The sequence below is a fragment of the Phialemonium atrogriseum genome (genome assembly GCF_030411735.1).
Source record: "Phialemonium atrogriseum strain 8032-3 unplaced genomic scaffold QBC33scaffold_23, whole genome shotgun sequence".
NCBI classification, from domain to species: Eukaryota; Fungi; Ascomycota; class Sordariomycetes; order Cephalothecales; family Cephalothecaceae; genus Phialemonium; species Phialemonium atrogriseum.
The window spans coordinates 328,632-347,369 of NW_026848160.1; the positions used below are offsets into that span (position 1 = coordinate 328,632).

At 56.8% G+C, this 18,738-nt stretch overlaps 7 protein-coding genes across 7 annotated transcripts; 3 read left to right on the forward strand and 4 right to left on the reverse strand.

Moving 5' to 3' along the window:
• Nucleotides 1-2,444: 2,444 nt before the first annotated feature.
• Nucleotides 2,445-6,308, reverse strand: QBC33DRAFT_546740 (uncharacterized protein). The gene is made up of 3 exons (XM_060428682.1): nucleotides 5,512-6,308; nucleotides 3,584-5,452; nucleotides 2,445-3,493 (listed from the first exon to the last, which is right to left on the reverse strand). The coding sequence occupies exons 1-3, from the start codon at nucleotides 5,806-5,808 to the stop codon at nucleotides 2,900-2,902; spliced, it is 2,760 nt and encodes a 919-aa protein (XP_060280866.1). The 5' UTR covers nucleotides 5,809-6,308; the 3' UTR covers nucleotides 2,445-2,899.
• A 979-nt stretch (nucleotides 6,309-7,287) lies between these two features.
• On the forward strand, nucleotides 7,288-7,809 carry QBC33DRAFT_457188 (ER protein Pkr1-domain-containing protein; the record flags this gene model as incomplete). The annotated part of the gene is made up of 1 exon (XM_060424847.1): nucleotides 7,288-7,809. The coding sequence occupies one exon, from the start codon at nucleotides 7,288-7,290 to the stop codon at nucleotides 7,807-7,809; it is 522 nt and encodes a 173-aa protein (XP_060280867.1).
• Nucleotides 7,810-8,412: 603 nt separating this feature from the next.
• Nucleotides 8,413-9,100, forward strand: QBC33DRAFT_561685 (putative coatomer zeta subunit protein; the record flags this gene model as incomplete). Its single annotated transcript, XM_060430151.1, has 3 exons — nucleotides 8,413-8,509; nucleotides 8,574-8,808; nucleotides 8,866-9,100. The coding sequence occupies 3 exons, from the start codon at nucleotides 8,413-8,415 to the stop codon at nucleotides 9,098-9,100; spliced, it is 567 nt and encodes a 188-aa protein (XP_060280868.1).
• A 1,504-nt stretch (nucleotides 9,101-10,604) lies between these two features.
• QBC33DRAFT_561686 (uncharacterized protein) lies at nucleotides 10,605-11,157 on the forward strand (the record flags this gene model as incomplete). The annotated part of the gene is made up of 3 exons (XM_060430152.1): nucleotides 10,605-10,618; nucleotides 10,715-10,764; nucleotides 10,838-11,157. 3 exons carry the CDS (start codon nucleotides 10,605-10,607, stop codon nucleotides 11,155-11,157), a joined length of 384 nt encoding a protein of 127 aa, XP_060280869.1.
• Nucleotides 11,158-11,614: 457 nt separating this feature from the next.
• On the reverse strand, nucleotides 11,615-13,294 carry QBC33DRAFT_456974 (methyltransferase domain-containing protein; the record flags this gene model as incomplete). Its single annotated transcript, XM_060424835.1, has 3 exons — nucleotides 11,615-12,489; nucleotides 12,860-12,888; nucleotides 13,014-13,294. 3 exons carry the CDS (start codon nucleotides 13,292-13,294, stop codon nucleotides 11,615-11,617), a joined length of 1,185 nt encoding a protein of 394 aa, XP_060280870.1.
• A 584-nt stretch (nucleotides 13,295-13,878) lies between these two features.
• QBC33DRAFT_456934 (uncharacterized protein) lies at nucleotides 13,879-16,573 on the reverse strand (the record flags this gene model as incomplete). Its single annotated transcript, XM_060424831.1, has 7 exons — nucleotides 13,879-14,805; nucleotides 14,863-14,926; nucleotides 14,995-15,054; nucleotides 15,136-15,393; nucleotides 15,475-15,789; nucleotides 15,877-16,210; nucleotides 16,273-16,573. 7 exons carry the CDS (start codon nucleotides 16,571-16,573, stop codon nucleotides 13,879-13,881), a joined length of 2,259 nt encoding a protein of 752 aa, XP_060280871.1.
• A 157-nt stretch (nucleotides 16,574-16,730) lies between these two features.
• QBC33DRAFT_546758 (uncharacterized protein) lies at nucleotides 16,731-18,670 on the reverse strand. The gene is made up of 3 exons (XM_060428683.1): nucleotides 18,069-18,670; nucleotides 17,359-17,994; nucleotides 16,731-17,279 (listed from the first exon to the last, which is right to left on the reverse strand). Exons 1-3 carry the CDS (start codon nucleotides 18,562-18,564, stop codon nucleotides 17,173-17,175), a joined length of 1,239 nt encoding a protein of 412 aa, XP_060280872.1. The 5' UTR covers nucleotides 18,565-18,670; the 3' UTR covers nucleotides 16,731-17,172.
• Nucleotides 18,671-18,738: the final 68 nt, after the last annotated feature.

Sequence of the window (18,738 nt, forward strand, 5' to 3'; positions counted from 1 at the left end):
GCTGGCTCGTTTTCGCATCGACAATATCATTGATCGCCTTGAGATTTCTATTTACGGCTTCTACATTACATTGCGCATCAGATGCCATTCATTGCCTGCGTAGATCTCAGCCAAATCAACCCCCCCCCCCCTTCAACTGAGACGTTGTCACTTCGACTTGGCTATAGATCCACGCGGCGCGAAGGGTTTGTTCAGCCCTACGGAAACTTCTTCCCCAGGCCGCAGGTGAACGGGTTGTGGACCTGATATCCAATCATCTAGATCTCGTCGCTCCTTCCCGTCCTATCCAGAACTCGAAGTTCTGTTCTCTTCCATCTTATTACCCATTTCGGGTACCTATTTGTCAGCGTGCTCCTGTAAGGCTTCTTCTGGTAGGCTCGCTCGGCCTCCTGCTGTAAGACCTGCTCTGAGCTCGCTGCCGTGTGGGAGGGATTACCATGCCATGGAAACGCCTCGCCGTCAGTACGAAGTGGCCGATCTCCATATCGCCACTCTCTTTTCCCTTTGGCGACCATATCTAGCGATCCTTGTGGTCTTACGTAAATATCGTAGATGGGCGACGCATGCCGCACACGAGACCATTGCTAGCCCACGTAGGCGTCTCTCGGGTTCCTCCGTAGGTGTCGCACCCTTCTTCTTTTCATTTTTTTAGCGAACCGGGGGCTCCGGCGTGTTGAGTCGTTGCCCTCGGAGACATATCAGATTTCGCGCGCCCTAGGAGACATATTAGACCCCGCCTTCGGAGACTTATCCATTCTGTGTGTTTCTTGGCGGTATCTGGGATTTCTCCGCGTAGAGGAAGAAGAGAGAGGATGACATGCAGAGAGGCGGAGAGACACAAGAGACACGAGAGAGGTATAGGCGAAAGAAGGTCCGAATGTTGAGAAGCCGGTCGAAGTGTGGATACACCCTCCGGCGCCACACTCTGCCTTACCAAGTGGGTGGATGTGTGGAAATTCAAAAGGTGATCAGGTATGTATGTACTTAGACGATGACGGGTAGGAAGCAGTTGGCCGCTGCATACACGCAATTACCGGCAGAGCATCCTGTCAAAATAGAGTATACCGGGACTGCAGACTCGCCTGCCCGTCGGGGGGCATGCACAGCGCAGGTACCGACCAAAACACACAAGGCAGATTTCTAATCAGCGCCGCCTCCCACCTCCTCCTGCTCTAACACGTCCCCGTTCACGGAGTTTAGCCCACTCATTCGTCGCGGTGCAGACCCCCCTCACCCGCCCTCCCGCTTCTTCGCTTGGGAGAGCATCCTTCTAGATCTCCAACGGCACCGCCAGGTGGCAAAAAGCCAACTGACATGCTGCACACAAACTCCCTCCCTTCCACCCCTGCCCCCTTTCCCGTCGTCAAGTCACGCGACTGGGGAAGATCCACGCTCCAGGTACAAACCCTCTTCCCCCCCCCTTCCCCCTCAGGAACTAGGACGGGCCGGCTAAAGCGGGCCGTGAGGCGTTCCAGTCCTGGGATAGCCTGTGATATCCCCCTGGACTGCGGTCGTCTCTCCCGTTCTGAATAAGCCGTGGGGGGACAAGATCATCGCAGGATTTTGGGGGGGGTTTTTTTTTTTGGGGGGGGGGGGGTGTTTGATGAAGGCGTAGGTAGAGATGAAGGGTCGCGAAGAGTTGTGAGCGGACGAACGAGTCCGCGAGGATTGCATTCTCGGGTGGTGGGAAAGGGGGCCCATTTCTCTTTCCCCCTCGCCACTTTTTGCGAGCAAGATTTCGAAAGAGCTGCGGCACAGTCTATGGTGCTATTCTCCAGTCCGACTTCCAGACCGAGCCCAGATGGAACACATGGATCGGAGAGTCTATGGAGATAGGGGGTCTTCATACCGCCGGGGTCGGCTGGCCACCCAGGTGGGCTTCCCTAGCCCCCGTCCCCTTACCCGGTATTTCGCTTGCCACCAGCCGTTATTCCTTCGCCGGACCAAGTACTCGGATTCGGACTTAAGACGAGGTCCCCGTCCTAACGTAACGGCATGGGAAGGCTGGTCTGTGGTAAAATCAAGCAAAATGGGGTGGTGGTGCGGCATCAGAGAACAACGCGCGGTTCAGCCGGCATGGAAGCACGGGACGAAGAATCCTAGGGTGAGCAGCACAAGCTGGCCACCTGGGTAGATGGGTAGTTCAACGGCTCTAGGTGCGCAAGAACCCCTTTTCAGACCTCACGACTACGTCAGCGACGTGGGCGCAACTGACCTATGCCTCGCACACTTTACTCCTGGGTTGCTACCCGGACAGACCTGCCTCATGCAGGAAACAGGAGAGACCGGGCGGTCCATCCTAGGAGCGCCATCTATACTAGGCATGGCATCCATCCTGGGAGTGGCATCCATTCCACGGACCCGACGTTGCCGACAAAGGTAGGTGGGCGTATGTAAGTTGACTTGGAAGGAGACAATGGCACGACAAGACGGGGACTACCTGGCAGCAGCAGGTGTCAGGCACAAGCATAATGATATCAAGAAACCGACTTCACAAACACCAGCTGAGTGTGTAGTGTAGTGTAGTTACAAATTTTCCGCTTGTTACATTCCCCCCTTTCCCTTTCGTTACTCCCCCCAAACGCCTAGCTTAGCCACAAAGGCCGGAAAAGTAGATAGAAGCGCAGGTGAGAAGCCCGAAATAAGAGGTACAGGTCCCCCACCCAGCGAGGGGACGGTAAGAGTGTCATGAATACTAGAACCTACAGATAGTAAAACGCGATTTACGCCATGCTGTAGTTTAACGGAGCGCGCAGCGATTTGCCAAACCAAAAAAAAACCCGGGGATCCAACCATCTAGCACCGAGTCCATCGTCAGAACTGAGCCCTTTGCGAATTTTCTTCTGCTTGCTCGTCCGTCTGTCTGTCCGTGGGTACGCCATTCTTTTCCTGGTCCAATCTAGAGCTTAGCGTGCCGAGCCTTGAAAATAGCAACCTTGTCGTCATAAAACAATATCTCGCGCAGGCGCAGCTGAACCCTGGAAGACGAGTCCGGCTCGACGAAGCTGTCGTCGTCCGAGTCATCGGCGTCCGAATTCTCGCTCTGCGTCTCGTCCGGGTCCGTCGGGCTGGTAGGCGTAGCCTCCTCGTCGTCGCCCTCCTCGTCCGTCACCTCGTTGTCGTCGTCGTCCTCCTCTTCGGACGTCTCGTCGTCGTCGTCGTCGGCATTGTCGCCGTCGGAACCCTCGGCGGCCGCGGCGCCGGCGCCGTTCGATTGCGAGCTGGCGCCATTATGTCCGCCGGCGCCGGCGCTGCTGCTGCCGCCGTTGATGTTCCCGCCGGCCCCTGATTCGCTGGGCCGCGATTCGAGGATCTCGAAGCACTTGGTCGAGATGCCCATATAGCAGAGCTGGATCTCCGGCCGCAGCGTGATGATGTCGATGACCTGCATGGCTAGATGCTTCGGCTCGAAGGGGATAACATAATCGGCTATGTAGGGGATGTTGAGAGAACGGAGCTGGGGTAGGTTGGGGAGACGTTGGAGGAAGGTGTGCTATGGCAACTGTCAGTTTCTAGGCTTGCAAACGGGAGGCCATGGCCAAAGTCGGCCCGCTGTGAAGGGCCAAGGTGAAGATTGACTTACCCAGTCTTTGAAGTCGAGCGACACAGCCAACTCGCGCAAGTTGCTCATGCGTCCGCTCGTGATGTACATCAAGATGTCGGTCGTGAGCACCCAATTCTGCCACCTGGTATTCTCCACCGCTGAAGTCGTGGTCACGGTACCTTTGATCGCGCTGTCCAGGAGCAGTTTCCGGAGGCTTGACCGGTGCCGTTTCAACGCCCCCTTGAAGATCTGGTCAATGGTCACAGGCGGCGGTCCAGACCCTCGCCTTCGATCCTGCAGAAATAGAATTTCTAGAGTGTTCGGTGCCAACGTCTCCTTGATGAAGCTGATGAGAGCGGACGAAGTGACATCTGTGTGTATACGCTTCAAGGAAAGATGATACTGTAGCGGCGCATTTGGGCACGGCTTGGTTGCCGAGATTCCAAATCCGGCGCTCGTAGGTGTCGGCTGGAATTGCCTCCTCAGTAGCTTCCATAGGTTTTCATGCTGGGCACATTCCAGTATAGTCAAGCTCGACAAGACCGACCAGTCTATTGCGTTCCGGCAGACCTGCATCGAGAGCGGTATCCTTTCAAGTTCCAAAGTGTGTAGCTTCAATTTCCCTTCCAACCTCTTCCTTCCGTCCATGCTGGGCTTGACCGGCTTGCCTGTTTCTGGTGCTTCTGGGATGCCATCCCGTCTCGTTGACTTTGATGTGCTCTGGCCTTGGGGCTGTGAGGAAGGCCCGGGTGCCGAATTACCATTCGGACCATGTGAGACTACGGCAGGAACCGGGCCATTCGTGGATGAAACAGGGTTTCCGTCAGCCTGTCCTTGGGTCGGGATAGAGGCACTGGAGGGTGCTGCCATCCCGGGCAGAACGGGTGTCTGGGAATAGACTTTCTCCTTCCCCTTAACGGAGGCCTTTCTCCTAATGTCGTAGATCTTCCCAACTAGAACTCCAAGTACACCGCCCAAGCGCCTGTCGCCGATGGTGCTCTCGCCAGGCCAGCGGGCATTGTGGTCAACCTGATGCAAACCAGGGCCATCCCATGTCTGGACAAAGTCCTTGTGTACGGCCGTCGAGGATATTCCCACTCTTAGTTCCTGGAGGCGGCCTTTCGAGCGCTCTATCAGGTCGGCCATCTCGTCTAAGTATGCCAGCTCGTCGATCTCCAGAACTGTGAGGCTCTTCACCGGGGGGAGGACACTGAAGGTGGGGTACTCAACGAGGTGTTCAGAGTACGAGACGGGGGCTCTTGGAGGCGGGTGGACAGCGTCGGCCGGTAAAAGGATCCCGATCGGCGTCAGGGTGCTGCCCACTGGGACGACTGCCGGAGGGGGCCCCAGAGGACTCGCGCTCGAACTTGACGATCCTGAGTTCTCGCTGTTATCATGCCACCTAACCCATACACGTGATAGCTTGCACTCGTTGTTATCGTGGCGCTCCGGCAGAGACGCGAGGGCCATGAAAACGTCGGAAAGCACGCCTGTAGGCATATCCCATACGAAAGTCTCCAGGTTGGTCATCTTGGCCACTGCCAGGGCCACCAGGGTGCCCAGCATCTTCCCGCTCTCTTTCGAGATCATGTACTCGGCGACCCAGTCGTCCGGTCCGTTTCCAAGCGAGAAGTTGCGGGTGTACTTGGCGTACTCGTTCCCCTTGAACCTCGACAGCTGCGGGGCCGTCCCGGGAGAAGCCAGCTTTCTCATCGTTCTGGTAAACGAGCTTCCTAGACATAGCGTAGATAGGCCGTAGGTAAGGGCGTCGACGCTTTTGGAATCTGTCGAGGCTACATGGCCGTCCGGCCACACGATGTCGAACCGGGCGTAGATGTGAGGCACGGCGAGGTTATGGAGAGTCGAGTTCGTCAGGGCCAAGGCGGTGAGGTCGTTTGTGTGCGTCATCTAGAGGGGCGATGTTAGGAAACAGGGGGCTGTCGCCTGAGACGGAGTCGGGAGCATACCTCCTTAACCACCAGTCGCAAAATGTCTACGGGCAGCTCCAACAGGGTGAGAGGGCCCTTCCTCTCGGACACGGCCTTCCATTCTTGCTCCTTGCCCCCCAGGTACTTGGAGACCGTTGACCGTGTCTGGTCTCGCGCGGTCATGCTGGGGGATGGCGTGTTCGCGTCGACCGGAACGCTGCTGTCGACATCCTGAACAGGGAAGATGGCGACGGGGGATGGAAACTTGTCGTGAAGAGCCATGCCATGCTCTGGTTGTGTCACTGGGGATGGTTGGACCTCTGCAGCTTCAGCCATTACCGAGTTTGGGTGAATATCATGATTTCTAAATGATGAGAGGGGGGAGGCGGGAAGAGAGGAGGCGGCGCAGCGAGGACTGAAAATAGGCGATGGAGCTGGAAGCAGGTATACGAGGTGAAGCCTGTCGGCTGCTATTTGGTGACGATGGGCGACGCAAGGATAATCAAGGCTCTGTGTTGTGGTTCTAGGAGGCTTAACGTGCAAAGGTCGGGATTGAGTAGGGAGGTCCCAGTCTTAGGTGTACCGGGTACCTGGGCAAAACAAGCTTAAAATCATCGAGGATCGGCCTTGTCAGGTGTCAAAATTCAACAGTTTCCATAGCTCCCTGCTCAGTCAATATCACAATTGGAATATCGTGAGCCCGTCTTAAAGAGAGTTTCCCGGTTGCTTTAGCCAGATATAGGAGCCGTGGAGAGTAAGATGGTTTAAGCCTCTCGCTTTCCGTGGGCAGACACACTTGGGAGCCTCCAAGGTTGGAGCCTGAAAGTGAGGCTGGCATCAGTGGCAGCTGCCATGGGTACTACAACCAGATGTAGAGCTACGAAATACTACCTTGCTCCCGCTTTACTTGTATGCATCCGGCTCCGAAAAACGAAATATCGTGCAGGCTCTTGATCGTACTGCCGCCATAGATCTTTCATCAATATGTAAGTCTTCCATTAATAGGCGAGGTAGGTACATCCGTACAACCTACTACCGATGTCGTAACAGCCCAGTTGTACGCATAACCAATACCGAACTAACCCGCTTAGTGCTCCCAGAATAACATCATCATATGCCCAAGCTTCATTTGTGGCTACTGAACCCCTCCATTGCTCGGGCTCCTCTCCGCCTTCTATTATTTATTCCCTTACCCACTACATACCGCATATTCATTGGATCAGTACCGATTGCGGGACAATAAATAAATCAACCGCATGTAACTGTGAATATTTGCCTATCTTTTCGATCCGGTAGCGCCTTCGGCGGCAATCATGTCGCACCCGATATAATACATCTGGCCTCACTGTGGTTTGTAGCGTGGCTGGCTGTTGGAACTTGGAACCTCAGGCTCCGTAAGAATACTTGACACCTTTTTCGCGTCCTCATTTCTGCTGCCTATGCCCATCGCCCTTGCGTCAGCGACTGCTACAAATCAACGAAACCACGGTGTCCAAAAATCCAGGGTCACCCGCCGTCCCTCAGCCTTTTTTTCTTTGTGCAAACACTTTTAGCCAGCTCGTCCCCTCTCTACTTTCGAAGCCGGCGTCTCGGTCGCGCCCAACACACCCCCGGAATCCGTACAAACGCTGTGTATCTCCAGAACCGAGCACCAAGACTGCAGCTCACCTTTCTGCTCTCCAACGTAGACTCTGAAATATAAACCCGCGACAGGGGCACTCTCGATACCTACTACCTACGTCAGAACTACCCACTCCACCCGCTTCGACGCCTCACATACACCTCCCCCCCCGTGCGACCGACCAGCCAACCACCATGGCGACCTTTGTGAAAGACCTCTGGGAATCCATCTTCATTCCGGGCCCGACGCCGACGCTCCTGGTCGCCACAAATGTGACCTTCGCCGCGCTACAGCTCGTCTTCGCGAGCCTCCTGTTCGCGACCTGGAGCGTCCACTTTGTGGTTCTGTCTGGTCTCTCCGGCGGCCTGTGGTGGGCCATCAACTGGTTCGCGCGCGAGCTGAGGGTCCACCAGCTACAGGAGGAGGAGAAGGAGCGGCGGGCGCGAGAGTCGGAACCGGCGGCGCCGAGCGGGGAGAGCGAGACCGAGGTCGAGACGGCGAGCGACGGCGCCAGAGGGAGGAAGCTGGGAGGCGGCGCGGCTAAGACGCCGTCGCCGTCATCTTCAAGTCAGGAGGTTGGGGAGAAGGCCGGGGAGCTCAAGCATCGCGCCGCGGGGCCGGCGGCAAAATCAACGCCCTGGGGCTCGAAGAGCAGTGTGAGCACGGAAGACGAGTGGGAGAAGGTGTCGGAGAACGAGAACGACAAGGACAAGTGACCTGGGCGCGGAAGTGGGAATTGTCGCACCTGAGTGCAATAGGTTTAGAATTTGATGCGGGAGATACCATGGCAACGAAGGACTATGCTGCTCGGTCTGTCTATTTGATGATACCTACTATGTATAGGCTCATAACGCCATTTTCGACTATTCACAGTCGAACAGAAGGCATATGAATGCTTGGGGAGGCAGCATGGGTAATATCAATACATCTTCCCTATGTCCCGTTAGAAGCATACGTAGTGTTTCATTACAATTACCTAGGCTTCCTTTGCGAAAACCACCTTACTTCGTGCTACACTATTTATTCGTACACTACATCCATACACTCCATCCCTGTCCTCACCTAGGTGAGTTCCGGATCTCGGGCGGACACCATGACTTGCGTGCACGGACCATGTCCTGGCACCGTCTTGGTGTCACTTAGCTGCAGAACTCCCAAGAGCCTCAGCCCACTTGTCCACTTGTTACTTGCCCACATGCGACAACACACCAACCGACCAGGCACTCACCACCACCGCTGTTCTGCCCCCCCGCTGGCCTAATCACCTCCCAAATTATTGCATTACACCTCTCTCTTGTGCACCTCTCTAGCTTCACAAGATGGCCCCCGGAGTGTCGCTGTTCTCGGTCAATGCGATCATCATCCTCGGTGTCGAAGACGGGTCCAGGATATTTGCGAAATACATGCCAAATGCTAGTAAGTTGGCAATTCGGCCCCCGACCTCCAGATCAAAATGCCTGGCTAACCACTCTGCCCACAGCCAAGGGCCAATCCAGCGGTCTCGCAGACACAAAGTCGCAGAAGCTATTCGAGAAGGGGCTTCTGGAGAAGACGGCGAAACAGACAGGCGACATCATCCTCTACGATAACCAGATCGTGCTCTACAAGCAGGAGGGGGACTTGATGCTCTATCTTCTTGGGGGTACACAGGAGAACGAGATCCTGCTATACAATGCCCTACTCGCACTAAGGGACTCGCTACACCTCCTCTTCCGGTAGGCAGACCTCCTTGCAACAGGCAAGGCATACATGGGACTAACGGCTAGCCATAGGCAATCGGTGGACAAGAGGACGGTCATCGAGAACTACGACCTGGTGTGCCTGGCAATCGACGAGATCGTGGACGACGGAATCATTCTGGAGACGGACCCCACGATCATCGTACAGAGAGTCAGCAAGGCCCCTGCACAGGACGTCAACCGCATCGACCTCAGCGAACAAGGAGTGAACAATCTGGCACAACTAGGAAAGGCCAAGTTGACGGATTGGTTGCGGCAGGGTCTGTGAGGTGTCGTTGGCGTGCCAGCAGGGCGCGTATATGTCCACCTATGGCGGGGCGAGGTATCACCATCGCTCTACTGCAGCCTGTGGGCGAAGGAAATTCTTCTTGGCAGGCGAAACGAGTCCCCTCAGCGGGCTGATTTGGGGTCCAGGTTCGTCAAGTGCCCGCCTCAACCTACTTCGGCGAGGGCCCGCATCTTGTCCCTAGCAGTAGTCCCATCGACATTTTAGACGAGTCAGGAACGCGGCCGCGCAGGGAGCACAAGATGATGGGTTCGTCTTTTGGGTTATTAGCCCCATGTGCAGCATAGCTTCAGTACACCTGGTGTCTCTTCTGTGCTGCGCCATCCTCTCAACGTTGGACGTCTTGAATTTCCCTTCCCGTGAACAGTCCTATCAAATGCACTTCCTGCCCTAGACGCTGCCGCACGGGCTTGACTATTTGGATCAAGCAACCCATTGCTGTCGCGCAGTTCAGCTGCATTGCCGACAGCGGGGCCCACGCAGGGGCGTACATATCAATCGTCAGGAGTAGCCACGCACACGGAGCCTGCTCCATCAGCTCGTACTTGTTTCAAGAAACTGAGCAATCCCAATAAGATCCGAGTCACTAGGCTAGTTGGGCCGGCATGTTTTGGCTGTAGGAACTACTTCATCCTCCGCTCCTTTTCCTAATTTTCTTCTTTTTGCTTGTTATCTCGATAGGTGGTGCTGCAGCAGCATGGAGCAGTTGTGCATAGGAGCCAAGTCCCTTGGCCGGCGCAACTGCCTCTAGGCATGCAACACCACTGTACATCCGTACTTATCAAGAACTCGTATCCCTGACAGCGAAGGGAAGGCAAAGTACAGAACTAACCCACTGCAGGGCTATAGTTGCGCATAGCAACCACTTCCTAGGTTGTATCAGTGTAGTTGACAACCTCAACCTACATGTATGTCATGCTCTACCTGCAGTGTAGTGTGCTAGGCAAAAGTACAACTGCTACCTGGCTTGCCTCTTAGCTGACAGTGTCCTCACGTTCAACAGCAAGTGCTGCTCTCAGCAAGAGGGTCTCAGGAACACAAGGGTGTGTCCATGACAACTGTGGTAGGTGGCAATTGTGCTACCTAGGACACTGCTCACTGCTTGGTTTCATCAATGCCTATAGCCTTGCTGAATCCTTAGGTTGAAAGAGGTGTTAATGTGGGTTGCAGATGTACCTATTATTGTATGTCTTATATAGCAATGCTACCATGGAATTGTGCTGTGAGGCAGAGCCTCCAGGTCCAAAGCATACCCCGCATTAGCGATGTGGATATCGCACACCGCCCTGCCCACCTAGGCGCCACGCACCGGGCTAGGTAGGTAGGCAATAACCCGGGGCGGATCATCATTTTTACTACTGCCGCCAAAGCTTCAACTGGCGCCGGAGATTTTTGGAGTACTTTGTTCTGAGCCAAAACAACTTGACAACCTGAACGCACCGCGTCCTGTAAATTCGAATCCAGGACTTGCGCAGCTCCCATCAAGATGAAGCTGGTCAGGTAAGCTCTCCCCAATGCCATTTGCACGACGCGTGCTGAGCTTCTTCCCAAGAGCCCCGAGGCGACGATCGAAACTGACCATGGTAACCCACCTAGATTTCTCATGAAATGCGCCAATGAGACGGTGACCATCGAGCTGAAAAATGGTATGCCCCGACCTCCCCATTTGGCGATTGTTGGAAGATACGAGACTGAGTACTAACCCCTCCCGTCGCACAGGCACCGTCGTCCACGGCACCATCGCATCCGTCTCCCCACAGATGAACACGGCACTACGGAACGTCAAGATGACGCCCAAGGGCCAGGAGCCGATCCCCCTCGACACCATGAACATCCGCGGCTCGACGATCCGTTACTTTATCCTGCCGGACTCGCTCCCGCTCGACACGCTCCTGATCGACGACGCGCCCAAGCCCAAGAACAAGGCCCGCAAGGAGGCCGACCGCGGCGGCCGGGGCGGCGGCGGCCGGGGTGGCGGACGCGGACGCGGAGGGGGCCGTGGAGGTCCCCGCGGGCGCGGGCGTGGCCGCGGATTCTAGAGGATGGCGACCAATGGCGACCGACCCCACATCCGGAATGGGAACGGATGACGTTGAGATTGAGGAGGGGCAACTTGTAAGGGATGGGGGAAGGTTATCGCCGCACTAAATGGAAGCGACGTGCAGCCGATATGGTCGGTTCGGCCGGCTGCGTACTCGTCGCCTGTGTAGCGGCGAGGACAAGATGGAACCCATTGTCCCGTTTTCTTTGTGTTGAGGGCACTATCTGCCAATAGAGGCTAAACAAATCATGATGGCGTTCTAGGACAGACAAACAAAACTTGCAGGAAGGCTTTGGTACGGCTTTTGGGTGCTACCCTCAAGGCATGTCATGTATCATCATGCTTACAGAGAGGGCAGGGACAATAAAAGAATACCCTTTTGACAACATCCCTCACCTCCGTCCCCGTTCCCCCCTCGTTATATATTCTAACTCTCGAACCTCCTCCCCCCTATTTTAACCCTCACCCCCCTCCCTCCAAATCCTAACAACCTGCAGCCTCTCCCACCCAGCCGTCCTCCCACTAGTCCCGACCGTCTCGGCCCTCCACGCGGGCCCGAACCCGCGTATCCGATCCTTGACGGCCTCGGGCCCGTTCCGCGCGCACAGCAGCACGTACGCGCACCCGCGCGCCGACAGCAATCCCGGCAACCCATCGACCAGCCGGTCCGTCGTCTCCATGCCGTCGCGCCCGCCCGCGTACGACAGCTCTAGGAGGCGCTCCTGCTGCTCCTCTGACGCAGCACCGGACTGCTGCTTCCCGTCGTTGTCGTCGTCCCAGGCGGGCAGGGACGGCATCTCCGCCGTCGGCACGTACGGCGGGTTGAACACCAGCACGTCGACCAGGCCGGGCCGCAGGGGCGCGGCGAGGTCGGCGCGGACGACGTCCAGGAACTGGCCCGCTGTTGCTGCCGAGCCGTGAGATGAGGAGACGGAGACGGAGGAGACGGCCTTGCGGACCGTCTCGGCGGTGGCGGCGCAGGCGAAGGGGTTGACGTCCACGCCGGCGGAGAGGACGCGCGTGTGGCCGAAGAGGGGGCGCGCTTGGGCGGTTAGGAAGGCGAGGACGACGCCGGAGCCGGAGCCTACTTCGAGGATGAGGGGGGGTGGTGGTGGTGGTGGGGTTGGTGTTGTTGTGGTGGTGGTGGCTGGTGTGGGTGATGCTGATGTGGATGATGTGGGGGGTTGCGCATGTGAGAAGCGGGACCTCAGGAAGGCTGTTTCTGAGGCGGAGGAGAGAGTGTCGAGCAGGAGGAAGGAGTCCTCTGCTGGTTCGTAGACGCGTGAATAAGACACGTGGGAGGTGTCTGGTGTGGGGAGCATTGTGGTGGCTGGTGGCTATGAAGATTGGCCTTGATTGGGAGCCCAGATTGGCCTTGATTGGGAGCCCAGATTGGCCTGTGTAAGTTGGTGATGCTTCACTTTCCAGCCAATTGAAGTTGCATGTCCAGCGACAGCATCAGTCAATTCAGCATCAAAATTTGATCGGAATACGCAGGAGCACGTGATAGGTCAGAGCCTGGAATTATGGGTTCAGTCCATTGTCTAAGGTCCCCGAGTCCTTCTTCAGACCATCTAGTTTTTTGCCATGGTTTGCTGTCCGACGCCTTGGTTGGCGATTGAGTTTGAGGCTGAGTTGGCATTCAGTGTGTGTGTTTGTTTGAAACGGCGGCGCCCGCTGCGGTCAAGTGGCAGGGCTACCTACATATGCCATTGAATGCCGCTGGCCGCTTCCTGACTTGACTTCCCGACTTCCCACCCCTTCGAACAATTTATAACAACCGAACTCTGTCAAAGGCAATCGGAGGAGACCATCCCCCGTTGGATCGGGTGCCCCTCTCACATCACCACACACCTAACCTCGACCCCTGGATCACGCAGGCTCGGGCCCGTTCCGAAGCGGAAGCCGTTGTGCAGGCCGAGGACCATCCTCACCTGGTTCCGGTCGTAGACGCCGAGTAGGTCGTGCGTCGGGCACGGCTCGGACCAGGCCCGGTACGACGGCGGTGCCGGCTTGCAGCGGCCGTCGAAGAAGCGGCCACAGGTGCTGAAGCCCATGCCCGGCCCGCACGGCTCGGCGATCCGCCACCAGCGGCAGCCGCAGCGGGGGGACTTGAAGAAGGCGGTCTTGCACATTGGAGGTTTTCTTTTAAAAAGTTATGTTCGTCTAGCTTGGGGGATAGTGGCTTCGTAGGTATTTCTACTGTGCCTTGGTTTGTTAGGCCCTGGATTATCTTAGTGTGTCGGGAGTTGGGAGGTTGAAAACTGACTCGAGTGCTCCTGTGGAATGATAGCTCTGGAGAAGGTACGCGCGCTGTCTGTTTATCGACGATGAGAGGCAGAAGCAGGGGATGTGGAAACCAGTAACGGCGACACATGAAATCACTGGCTAAGGATTGACGAGAACAAGTGAAGCACGGCAAAGAGATAGTAAGGTAATGAATCTGTTAGATGAGAACTGCATCGTCAGGCTGGTGGGTAAAAATCCAATCCGGGGAACAGCTCGAGGCCACGGGCTGGAGTGCCTTGGAGGTAGGTAGGTACCTACCTGCTCACTCCTACTGCTTCCATTAGGTACGCATGGAGGCAACTGCAAAGCACCTCCACTTCATCACGCGTCAATTATCCCCTCTGATGGTCAAATACCGTTTCAGAGTGAAATGTCTCGATCTCCACAACTGCCATGAAATTCCCCATGGGATATCAAAAACAAGGCCTTGTTATTGCTCCTGTGCTGACCTGTCTATCGTGCCTAGCTCCCCTACCCCTCCACTACCCTCTACCTCACCCACCGACACCGCATCTTCATCGTCATCACCCACCCCAACCAGCTTCCGCAGCAGTCTCTCGATCCGAGCCGTCGACTCCTCAAGGGCCTCCAACCTGCCAGCCATATCGACATCTCCGCCCCCGCCCAGACTCGCCCGCAGCTGCTCCACGAGCCCCGGAAAGGGCGCGACGCTGTCCCGTCTTCCCAACGCCGCCAGCGGCGTCGTCTTGGCCCCGTCGCGCCCGCCGCCGCCGCCGCCGCCTGCCCCCGCACTCCGCTGCGAGAAGAACTGCCGCCTGAGCATGCCGGCCCTGAACTCGTCGTCGGCCGCGATCTCGTCCAGAACTCGGTCCGGCGGCGGGAGGTCGAAGACGGCCTCGATGCGCCCGTGCGCCGTGATGCGCCACTTCTCCCAGAACCAGGGGCGGGCCTTGGCGGCGCGCGGGGCCGTGGCTGCTGCCGACGCCGATGTCGAAGTTGTCCGGGCCGCGGAGGAGGATGAAGATGAGGATGAGGAGGAGGGCCCGAGGTTGCGGCGCTCGGCGGCGGCGATGATCAGGAGGAGGGGCAGGTTCAGGGAGCGCACGCTGGCGACGTGGATCTTGTGGAACCAGCGCGGGCTGGCCAGGAACTTGAGCGGGACAAGGACCAGCATGGCGAGGATGTTGAAGGGTGGCTGGTAGGCGAAGATGGCGTCGCTCTTGACGCCCTCCAGGGTCATGACAGCGTGTCGGAACTTGATCTCGGCGGTCGCGTTCGAGATGATGGTGCTGAAAGTGTGGGAGAGCATGGACACGAGGATGGTCAGGAAGAGGGTGTTGCCGAGGAAGGCGAAGGTAACCATCAACGCAGGTCCGAGCAGCCAGTGAAAGTCGGTCTGCGAGGCTGAGTTAGCATCCAATGCATTCGATATTGGAAAAAAAGCTCAACGAACAGATCGGTGGATTCCAGTGCCGTCCAGGCCGAACCATATAAATATCATCCACTTGCTTATCGTTCTACAGCATCGCGTCAGCCAGATGTTGCCGACAGATGTCGACACCTAGAGGGTCTCAGGCTTGCTTACACTGCTTCATGACGTCCTTCGCCAAGCCAGACCAGGGAGAGCAGGAACCCGAAGAAGCACCTGGGAATATGAATGTTAGCTGGATGCGTTCCACCTATTTTAAAACCCAAGTGTGGATAAGGGACAAGGAATCTAGCTTACCATACGGCCAAGACGGACAGGAGGGCAAAGTCGGCCATCATCGACCTCAGCGACATAAACAGCAGGTTGTCCGACAGGAGATTGAAGGCGAGGCGGGGGATCAGTACGAGAGCTCCCATGGCGAGGACATCTAGGGCCTGCTGGCCGGGGACAATCGAACCGATCCACCAGCCGTAGATCCGGAGCACCAGATATCCCCAGTATATGGCCGCGAACGTGACATCCAGAAACGACCAGAGGTTTTGCGTATATACATGCCTGGGATTACAGTAAGAAGTCAGGTCACCAGGAGGAATCGTACCACTAGAGGAAGGCCGGTGGGCGGGAAACGAGACTTACCAGCCGTGCTCCAACACCGTCGCCAGCAGATCCAAGACCCACCCGAACGCGTAGACCGTGAAGCATATCTCAAGCCAGCTCAGGTAGTTCGGATCCCTCTCCGCCATGAACGCGATGTATAGGGCGAGGAGGATGCCGAACTGCACGATCTCCAGGATGTTTCTCGTCCGCGGGACGATGAGGCGGTACTGATTCAGCAGCGGCGCCTCCTTCGGGTTATAGAGCGAGATGGGGTTCTGCTTGTACCGGTCCGGGATGAGGTTAAGGAAGCTGGAGGGGGTGTAGATGATCCTCCCCTCATACACAGCATCGACCCTGTTTTCCCCCGCCCGTTGTTAGCAACCAGACCAACCAGGGCGGCCCAAAAAAAGGGACAAGAGGAGTTAGTCAGTATCGCCTTACACTTTCTGGCACGGCGTCGAGCTGAGGAAGACTTTGCTCTCGGACAGGATGGCGACCTCGAGGGCCGGCAGGGTGGCGTGCCACGAGGTCGCGGCCCAGGCCTCGCGGCGGGTCTCCGGGGGCGCGTTCTGGAAGGGGTCGAACCCGGCCAGGAGGACGTGGGCGAGGACCAGCAGGCCGTCGGGCCCCTCGCTGTTGTCCTCGCCGAAGCGCCGCAGGACGCGCGTGGCTACCAGCTCGCACAGCGTCGCGCGGGCGAACTGGGCGTTCTGCCGCGTGCTCCGGTGCGATTGCTCGCTCAGGAATCGCGCTCGGTTGACGAGTAGGCAGTAGACTGTCTGGGCGTTAGGGAGGGGGAAACGCGACGGCTAGGAGGGAATTACGGGCTCCACTTACTGATGGAGATGTCGTCGAGCTCATAAAACTTGTCGACCAGGGGTCGGACAACGGAATGATTGATGTGGACATCCCGGAGCTGGTCTAGACTCAGATAGTCTTCTACGACGGAGACAATGTCGCGCCGAACTCGGTGGATATTGGTATAGACAGGTAGATGGGAGTGCGAGTCGGAGGCGCAGCTAAAGGTAGGTTCCCGGTTGAGCTCGGGGTCGGTGGCAGTACTTGACAGCAACGGTCTCCGCTCCGGCTCCGAGACCTGGCCCCGGGATCTGCCATTGGGACCCGATCGATCTCCCATCTCGCTTTCCGGGAGAGAATGTGGTTCTTTTGCTCGAGAAATGGCCAGACTCATTCATCACTTGCAAGGACGCATTATAAACTTGAGCAGAAATGAACCAGTGGGAACAACATCGCGTCCATCATACAGGTCTCATGAGAGATATTTTTTGAGGGCATGGCATATTAAGGGGATACACCCGTCATAGGTGCAGCTCCCCGGGCCTTAGCGTCTAAAAATACCCCACGCGGCCCCAGATCCCCGGCTGTTCGCGACCGGTCTAGGCTCTGACACATGCTGGACCCCCACGTAACGGTATAGGGGATTTATTTACAGAATGGAAGAAACTCGCGGATTCATCGGACATCAGACCCATGTGGTTTGAATTATTGCAGTTTGATGACTTTATTATACTGACATAGACTGGAGGACAGACATCCACCCATGAGCACATTCATTCTGAGTGCTAGAGTGGAACGGGGCATGATCCAATTATCCGACATTTAATATACCAAATAGTTCCATAGCTTTCTCGTAGATATCACAATCTCATGAGACAGTCTTGTACATAAGCAGGGCGAGTCAATCTGAAACTACTCACTCAATTTTAGCCCTCCCTCTCAAAAAGTCCAGCCGTGGAAATCATCGACAAATCTCACCGCCGAGGCGAGATACCGCTCATGGACGTCTCCCCATGTCCTCGCCGCCTCCTTCATCGCCCGAATTGCTACGACGGAAAAACGAGTCAGCACTCAGGAATCGGAATGATCGGAATCGGCATGGCACCCAACACCAACTTAACTCACCCTTCACGTAATGCGCCCCCACCGCCCACGGCGAATTGAGCGCCTTGTCTTCGACGTACGCCCAGCCCTTCCCGCCGAGGTCTCCGGGGACGAAGTCGGGGTCGATCCGCGGCCGCAGCTCGGCGATGTACACGGCCAGCACGAGAAGCCACCACTGGCGGACCACGCCGACGTGGAATCGGGCGGGGATGAAGGGCAGCAGGACCCTGACGGCGTGGCTGGTCGTGAGCGCGTGCACGAAGAAGAAGTTGTACGAGTGCGCCCCCGGCGGCACCGTCGCCACGAGCAGCGCCACCGCCGCCTCCTGCGACCGCTCAAACTCCCGCACCGGGTCGCCCTCCGGTCCCCACGCGTTCCAATACTCCAGGATGAGGTCTTCGTGCTTGTCGAACGCCGGCTGGATGTTCTCGAAGCCCGGCTTCGAGAAGAGCCCGTCGAAGCGCTTGTCCGCGGACAGCTTGTCGAGCAGCTCGGCGGGCGACGCGGGGGCGATCGGCGACGGCCGGGTGTACGATGGGTCGTCGGTGTATTTGTGCAGGAAGTTGTACTGGGTCGCTGCCAGGCCCAGGGCCTCCATGGCTATGTCTTTGCTGTCCATCTCGTATGCGTAGCTGAGGTGGATGAGAGGATGTCCAACTGTGTTGGGAGCTCATTAGTAAAAAGCAATGCACCCCCGGGGACGGGAGGGGGCAAAACAGAATAAGACGTACGGCCTGCGATGAGACAGTTGACTAAGGGCTCTTCGCCTTGAAACATGTACTTGTCCACGACCTTCTTCCAGTCATACGAGTAGGCGTGCGACGAGAGGCTGTCCTCGAAAAAGTCCACATATGCCCGCTGGTATTGCCTGTCGCCGAGGAAGTCCCTCCAGTCCTCCTCGACGACCTCCTGGGGCGAGTCCTCCCACGGCTCCAGCTCCTTGGCTTCCGTGTCGTATAAGTGGTGAAGTTGCGACGCGCTGGCGCCCAAAAGGTAGGCCGAAGATAGAAGATGAGGCATATGGTTGTCGAACTCGAGATTGTGGTAAAGGATCGAGTGGTTGACATGGTTTGCCCTGAGTAGGTGCTTCAGCGTCCGCGGCCGCTTCTCCGGCGAGGCCTCAACATTGTGCACCTCGACCGGTGGGATGTGGATGCCCTCCTTGGGCTTGCCCGAACCTGCGAGGAGCCGGTTCACCAGAGGAACGTAGGATAAGATGGAGGCCATTGTGATAGAATCCTTGAAAGATCTGCAAATTACATATTCAAAACTATTCGGACCAGCCTTCGCTCTGAGGCGGAGAAATTGTCAGCTTCAACTATCGGAGTCGTTTATTTGTTGAGAATGATGGCGTGACGTCAGGGAAAACGGACTACCGTTTTAAAACATTTTTGATACGGA

Excerpts from the sequence above, each read along its gene's own strand:
- QBC33DRAFT_546740 (XM_060428682.1), bottom strand. The coding sequence starts at position 5,808 with ATGGCTGAAGCTGCAGAGGTCCAACCATCCCCAGTGACACAACCAGAG. Across the intron at positions 5,453-5,511 it reads TGCGACTGGTGGTTAAGGAG|ATGACGCACACAAACGACCT; the intron begins GTATGCTCCCGA and ends TCGCCCCTCTAG. Across the intron at positions 3,494-3,583 it reads CGCTCGACTTCAAAGACTGG|CACACCTTCCTCCAACGTCT; the intron begins GTAAGTCAATCT and ends CAGTTGCCATAG.
- QBC33DRAFT_546758 (XM_060428683.1), bottom strand. The coding sequence starts at position 18,564 with ATGGCCTCCATCTTATCCTACGTTCCTCTGGTGAACCGGCTCCTCGCA. Across the intron at positions 17,995-18,068 it reads CAACTGTCTCATCGCAGGCC|TTGGACATCCTCTCATCCAC; the intron begins GTACGTCTTATT and ends CTCCCAACACAG. Across the intron at positions 17,280-17,358 it reads GGGGGCGCATTACGTGAAGG|CAATTCGGGCGATGAAGGAG; the intron begins GTGAGTTAAGTT and ends TTTCCGTCGTAG.